This window comes from Topomyia yanbarensis, chromosome 2 (genome assembly GCF_030247195.1).
Source record: "Topomyia yanbarensis strain Yona2022 chromosome 2, ASM3024719v1, whole genome shotgun sequence".
Lineage (NCBI taxonomy): Eukaryota > Metazoa > Arthropoda > Insecta > Diptera > Culicidae > Topomyia > Topomyia yanbarensis.
The window spans coordinates 88802130-88809658 of record NC_080671.1 but is presented as its reverse complement, the minus strand read 5'-3'; the positions used below and the strand labels follow the sequence as shown (position 1 = coordinate 88809658).

At 40.0% G+C, this 7529-nt stretch overlaps 1 protein-coding gene across 1 annotated transcript; it reads right to left on the bottom strand.

Moving 5' to 3' along the window:
- Positions 1-4164: 4164 nt before the first annotated feature.
- Positions 4165-4685, bottom strand: LOC131683973 (uncharacterized). The gene is made up of 2 exons (XM_058966400.1): positions 4573-4685; positions 4165-4511 (listed from the first exon to the last, which is right to left on the bottom strand). The coding sequence occupies exons 1-2, from the start codon at positions 4610-4612 to the stop codon at positions 4180-4182; spliced, it is 372 nt and encodes a 123-aa protein (XP_058822383.1). The 5' UTR covers positions 4613-4685; the 3' UTR covers positions 4165-4179.
- Between the last annotated feature and the right edge of the window lie 2844 nt (positions 4686-7529).

Here is a 7529-nt window from a genome sequence, read left to right as displayed (position 1 = left end):
TCTCTTAATGGACTTCAGCCGTCGCATCGTGCTCGTTTGCCAAGGATGGCCAATTTGTTAATGTAGAATTTCGGGACGTGCCTGTCAATAACATAACCCAAAACGTTGGAAAATGTTTGAACTGCCGTATCAACATCTTCGGGGTCTAGCCAATCGAGAATGGAGAGGAGGTCTGCGATGTTATTGGAGAAGTAGTGTGTAACCAACGGAACATTAGTATACCGATTACAAGAAGACATACAACTCCTTATCGCACTCGCTCCTCATCAAGGTATTTAAGATGTATAAAGCTGATCCTGTAGTCTAAGGTTCCTATGGCAGGTGATGGAGAGAGGAACGACAAAACTGCTCAGCTCAGAAGTGGAAAAGACGTGTTGCGGTCTAGAATGCTTCGCATCTTGAGGGGGACCTTCCAAGATGATTCTTTTATCCCGCACAGTAGGACACCTCAATGACTATCAGATAAGGTATAGAGAAAGCTCACCGGAAGAGACGTCCCATACTTTCTACGTGGACGACATCAAGATCTATGCTGACTCGACAGAACGACTGGGTGTAGTCATCAAACTAGCCGAAAGAATTAGTGGCGACATCAGCATAGCGTTTGACCTAGAGAAATGCCGATCTGCCCCGCTACGGGCGATTGGTCGAGACTGGAGACTGCGAGATCGACGATGGTGAGATTATTCGGGACACGATTCGAGTCGAATCATATCAGTATATCGGATTCCGGCAGCTCCCCGGGATTCGCCACACCGACATCTGGCTTAAGCTCCGAAATAACGTTCCATTATATTACTTTTAGGTGAATTAACTAAACGATATACTTCTGGAGATGCGCCATCATAAGGGCAACAACTTCTCCGAACAATCTATACTTCTAAAATTAAAGGGTTTAGACGCTATTAATTTTGAGCACGAAAACGACGTTTTTAAACACTGTGCACAGTGGAAGTGGTTAGCTGTGCAAGGTGCTCATCCACACCAGTTGGAGCAGCCGTACATCGACAAGACTGCATCTAATTTTTGAATAATTTGTGGTCTCATTCGGCCCTTTATTGTGCAATTTGCTATATTATGACAGATCGTCTAGGCGCGGTGTTTCATGAAGCGCGGCCATTTGCGGCGATGAAATTTCGGGTCGATACTAATTAACACAGTATACAATATACAAATAGTCCTCATGCTTTTTATTTGATTAATCTATAATTTCGCTCGGCGCAAAACGCATGAGGGGGCCAAGCCCCCTCTTGCCCTTTAGGTTGCTACGGCTCTGAGAATACCTTTAGAAATAAATAGTGTTCTGATTAACTGATTGATGAGGTGATTTTTTAAGAATTATTTTCAATGTTAACCGATTTTCCATACAAACTTCCATATAAACTTTCAAATTTTTAGAGGGTCAGTAGACACAACCGTTCGGTACCAAAATTTGCACAATTACTAAGGGCCATAAAAGGAATCAGTAGATCCTGGTGGAGCCAAAAGTCAAAAATTGAACCAGTCCAGTATACATATACAAGTTGAGATAATGTAGCATTCGTAAGATTTGGGGGGTGTCATTTTGTGTGTTTTTGTATAGTAATGCACTTTAGAAAATTTAGAAGGAAAATTATTGGAGCGATTAATTATTAACTAAGTGGAATATTTTACGAACATATTAAAACCATACCAAGAAAACAACAGTACGGTTCGCGTAGTGAAGTAGAGAAACAAATCTTACTCTGTACCCAGCACTGATGATTTTCTGTTACGGTCATAAAGTATGAACGCTGGAAGAGGAAGATTTTCCGGCAGGTTTTAGCCGTTCACGCAGCCCATCCTTCTCGGTTCTTTAAACAAATACCAAAATGAATAGAACTCGGAAATAATAAAAAGCAGATGGTTTCGATGTTTTCCCCCACAACGGACAGTTTCGGTTTTAATCTCATTCCTTTTGGGGGAAATGAAACTGGTACGTTCTGCCGATAATGTTGTTCTTTCATATTTTTCTAGCCCCCAATCCTTATATCCTTCTACAAATGATTTCTGTCTGAGCTTATGAAGTCATATTTCCTCTGCTGAAATAACACGTTCCAGTCCGGTCTGTCTAACAAAAACTACAGACTGACTGGTTATAAGAATTTCGAAAATAAAGTTGTTCCAACTCATTCGTAGAAATATTATTCGAAGGGTGGGAATAGCTGTTTAAAATGGCAACGTTATATTTAATCATGACTTTGTAGGGATGAGTGATGTTTTAATAGCAGCCAGCACTCTTCGTTGGGAGGGAAAATGATTCCGGGGATCAGACAGCAAACCCCAAACGTTTTGCCTTTGATCGAATTTAGTAACGTACCATACGACCGTGGCACGAACACGGAAAACCACAGAAGGGCGGACCTTGGACAATTTCGTACTTTATTACATTTGCATTTTCGCCAATTGGGTTGCAAATTTATGGTCCAACGACGATCCAAGCCAGATTCCACATGGACATACGATTGTACAGGCTGGCAAACATTTATCAGTGCCAAATTATCCCGGGCATCCGCGAATTCCACACACCGGCTAAGGACGTTAACCAGGCGAACGAAATTAAATGCGTCTAGTTCTGTCTGAACCTGTGTCGGCCACCGTCGGTCGATCGTTGAAAAGTGTTCATGCTCAAACCGGTGGAGGGACTTTTAACATCTGTTTCGTGATGTCGGTTTTTCCGCGAGCACTTTTTGACGGTGACCGAAGGTTAACCACCGTGAAGTAACTGGATGGCAGTCGGGCTGAAGCGGCCTGTTGGAAATAAATTTGTTATTTTCCAGCCAAAACAAGCAAATGAGGCGTAACCCGACATTGCCCACGGTTGAAGTTCCGGCAAAGTCAACCGTGACTGAGTTTGCCTGACTTTACTGGGCCTGCAGCGTCGACGTTTCCCTATTCATACCAATCGGTAGGTGTACGGTACTTGTACGGAGGCAGAAAACAAATAAATATATTTTTACATGATAATGACATTTGCGTTTCTGGCGGATTTTACGACGAACGAAATGTGTTTCTGGCAGACAGTTGATAATTTATTGTCCGTTGAAGGTTCAGCTCTAGTGGCGGGAAAAATGTATTAATGTAGTAATCTATTTGCTGGACTAATATTTTTTATCTACACTAGCAACAGAAATGGATCCCGTAAAAGAAAAATGCATCCAACGTAATTGCACTCGACAACTTTCGTGCAAAAATAAAAAAAATAAATAAAATAAAACAAAACTTGTAACTTTCGCTTCGCATAACCTCTTCAACAAACACCTTCTTTCACCAAAGGAAAACTCCTTCGCCATTTTCCGCAAAACAATTGTTTGCTTTCCTTCCATCGTTTCCTGGCGCTGCAAGTTGGTTTAATTTTGTTTGTTCTTCTCGGTTCCCGTGTCGTCGTGCCGAAGTGCAACACTTTTTCTCCGTAGCTCCGTCCGGCTGCCCGACTCTGATGTTTGAGTTTTTCTCGCTCGTCATCTTTTTTTGTTGTTCATCTTATTCAACCAGTTTGAATGCATTCGACACATCATGATACTTGAACGTGGTTCCCCTGAGGGGACAGTCACACCACCGCCGCACCGCATCCGCATCCACTCCGCGTGTTTGTGTCTATAGGTTTCTAGGTTTTGCCTTGCCCCGGCATGGCACAGCGCATTGTTTACCGTATCAGCATCCGCTTCCGCTTCTGGTCTTTTCCACTCGGATGTCTGTCGTGATGGTTGGCTGGCGCTTGAGGCCAGGTTGGCAGAAGAAAACCCTAACCATTTCGCTATGATTGGGTCTCGGGAAAAAAAAACACTGGCAACACGGTTTGCCGATATCTCGGCAGAGGCACGTTGGATACGTTCAGCAGTCGGCAAACATTTTGGCCTCCGGGGATTGGCAAGCTTTTCCCAATCTGATTGGATAGGATAATATGGCAAACATAGTCTGTGGTGGGTGCAGAAAAAAACAATCCCGGGATCGTTCGCGACTCGGATCATCTTTTGTCGAGAATTGTGTTCGACCCGCGCAGTCGTTCGTGCGTGAATCCAATCTTTAACCCACAGCTGTTTGTAGGATTAGCCTTCCAATACTAGCTATAGGTCGCTAAATCTGAAAACCCGCCCTCAGGAAATAATAAGATTACATCACATACTTCTGAATGAAAAATTTTCTTTGTAAATCCACTCATCACTTTATTGAAGCAATTTTCCAGCGATAGGAATAGTGAGTTTTGCCAGGTTCCAACACCAGATAATCGATTCGTCCCCGTTTGGACCCGTTGGTGGCTTCAACGAACGATACTTCAGACCGGGTGGTGTCTCCGTCCAGAATTACGTGATACCAGTAGACGTTTCCGGTGGCATTTCGACAGGAGTAACCTTCAACCAGAGTAAAATTCACGCCTCTTCGATTGAAAACAGCTTGCAAAGTCGACGAAACCCGGTTCGAATGATTCGAGTGTTTTAATTCATTGAACGGAAACGGAGACTTACTGGTGATGCAATTTTTCGCGTATATCACTGAAATTGATCAAAATAGCGCCAATTCGAAGATTAAATAGATAGAAATTCAGTCACCTACCGCTGACAGCACACAAAACTAGTATCAATAACTTCCCCATCTTTACAATAAAACGGGAAATTATTTACGTTATGTTTAAATATACGGTTGAACTGCTTCTGACGGCATGAGGTTTCATACTGATAAGCCTACCCGTTTAGCCGTGATTTGCTTGGGAATTTTTGATAATGACTATATTTTAGATGCTAGCAGACGCTTCGCAAATCTTTCATTCTAGGTCAGGCTTGATTATTCAGTGCGTTTAATCTGTATTTCGCCTAAATGATGGGATTCTACAATATCATCCCGGTGGCTTTCATGAGAAAGAAATTTAATGATTTCCTAATTTTAATTGCTTAATAAGCAAACTAAATAACATAATCAATAGTATGCCACGTATATTTCTGCCAAAGGAGAAAGTTTGCAATAATCTATTTTTTGCGTGAAGTTCACAATAATTAACTTTGGTAAATCGAGCACAATGCGTTTCGACTTCGTTTGATTGATTAATAACTTTTTACATTTCTTACAAAAGGAATGTATAGGATTCGCTCAAATCCTGGAGCCTGTTTCCGAGGTCCGAAAAGGCCTAGTCTCATATACCAATCTACTCAGCTCGACAAGTTGGGACAATGTCTGTGTATGTGTGTGTTTTTAGAGAGCAGGAAAAAAACTCAAAAAAGCCCTGAAAATGCAGGAAAAAATCTACAAAACCTCAGGGAACGGGTTTGGGATACCACCACCCGACCCGCTAAAAACCACACGGTGTGTTTGGTAGAATAAGTTTATTCGGAAAAAATTGGCATCTCTAAAACTTCAGTATGTGATAGAATGAACTTTGCCCTTTCATTTACAATCAAAAGTTATATATTCTGTCAGGGGCCCCAGAACAACTTTTAATTTTAAAGACTTTTTGTTTGAAAACGTAGGTTTTCCAATGAAATTGTTTCACATTTTTACCACTAGGTATTGCTATAGACATTCCAATATTACACCCAAAACGCGAACCGTATGAATACGCGAATAAGCATGATTCTATTGAGAATTTTGCATTGTAACTGGTATAATGCATATAAAGCGATATTGGTCCGGGACAAAAATGCATTAAGGCGATTACACCACAGAAACTTACACAAACTCACAGTTGGGAATGTATTGGTGAATTTAACGATATCGGAGTATTAGTATTAAAATTATTCCGCACTAATACACATGTAAAGGACATCTCCACTAGGATACATGTGCGCTCTGAAAATACTAATACACGCTCAAGGACCTGTTTCCATTTCGCCTTTCTACTGATCGCGTGCTGCATATTGCGTTTATAGTACAGGTATACCTCGATTTAACATACATTTTCCGATTCAATCATGTACGTTAAATCGAATTTTATGTTAAATCGAAACACAAAAGAAATATTTGTTTTCGGATAGAATTATTTTTTTTATTCATCACACGAAATATTTACTAGGATATTACTGATTGTATCCACCTAACAGTGACATGGAAACCAGATATTCACAATTAAACAATTAGGTTGCTCTTCTGAACATAAACAACATATTTATCTTAACCTTGCCAAGTATTCGCCAATTCTAATAGATATTCATTTCATAAAGTTCGTCGCAAAATTTTCTCAGAATTCAGGATAACTTATAAGAATAGTCAACACAGTTGGATTAAACATTGTGTGCATGAAGAGCACAATGCCTAATTTTAGTAAGTAAGAAAATTTCTATTTTGTCTCATCTTTATCTTAGTAGACCAACCTGTCCGTCAGATAATCGCAGAATTCAAAAAGAGAACACTACTTGAGTTCGCGAGCAAACGACTAGTTACGAAATTTTGTAAGCACAGGAGTTCTACTTGCAGAAAACAACCAAATCGAGCAATAGTAGCGCTATAGTTCTCCTTAAGGAAAAAGTTGGATTGAATCATTTTGTACACTACAGATACAATACCTCAGTTCAAAAGTCGAACTTATCAGAATGAATAAGACATTTTAATTGCAATACAAAAATATTTTTAAAAAATTGTTTTATCCTTATGTACGACGAGGAGGAGGAATTCACTAGAATGTTGATGTCACTATTATCGATCTCCAAAATAGCCGCGTAGCATGTGATGTCTAAAGCCAAGAATTGATCCACTGGTTTCCTGCTCCCACGTTGTAACAGGCGACAAAGACGGAAATCTCTACTAACGACCATTCTCTACCCTTTGCAGTTGTTGAGAGTAATATATACAGATATAAAGAATACGCAGTAATATATAAAGAATATAATCACCATCAGTGTCGGACTAACATTACTTTTGTGTGCTTCCTCTGTTTACATTAAGTAATGACCGGTACCGGTATTGATAAATAAACACCGTGAGCTTACCAGGAGTCGTACATTGAAGGAAGACTTGTATCTTCCATCATTATCGTCTATTGCATTTTTTTGCAAGAGGAGTCGGTTCCGACAGCATGAAGTAACAAGTTACTTTACGCTTGTCCGGACATGCCGTAGACGCAGGTGATTCGCATTTCTAATGCCAAAAGACCCTGACTCCTATGGTAGCAGACAAAAAGTTAAGTCGCCGGTGAGCTCTTAGTTTGCATATATGATCCTTCCACGCTTTTCTAAATTTTCTCCCTTCAACACCTTGCTTGAGTACTATGGCTCAAAATATTGAAAAATATACTTCACCTTCCAGTCCTTTGCTAATTAAATGCCGTAAAAACTGTTGACAAATTGACTCAATAGGTCGTTAACAAAAATGGTTAACAAAAAAAAAATGGTAAAAATTACACATAAAAGCCCATAAAACTATTATCAGGAAATAACTTGAACCACAAATTCGTGTATTCATTTTGCTGTGCGGTATCAAAATAAGAATGTTTTTGTATCTCAGAATCTTAAACATAATATTGCGAAAAAACGAAAATAAATTATGTTTCTTTAAGCATTGGAAGTGGATCATAGAATAAAATT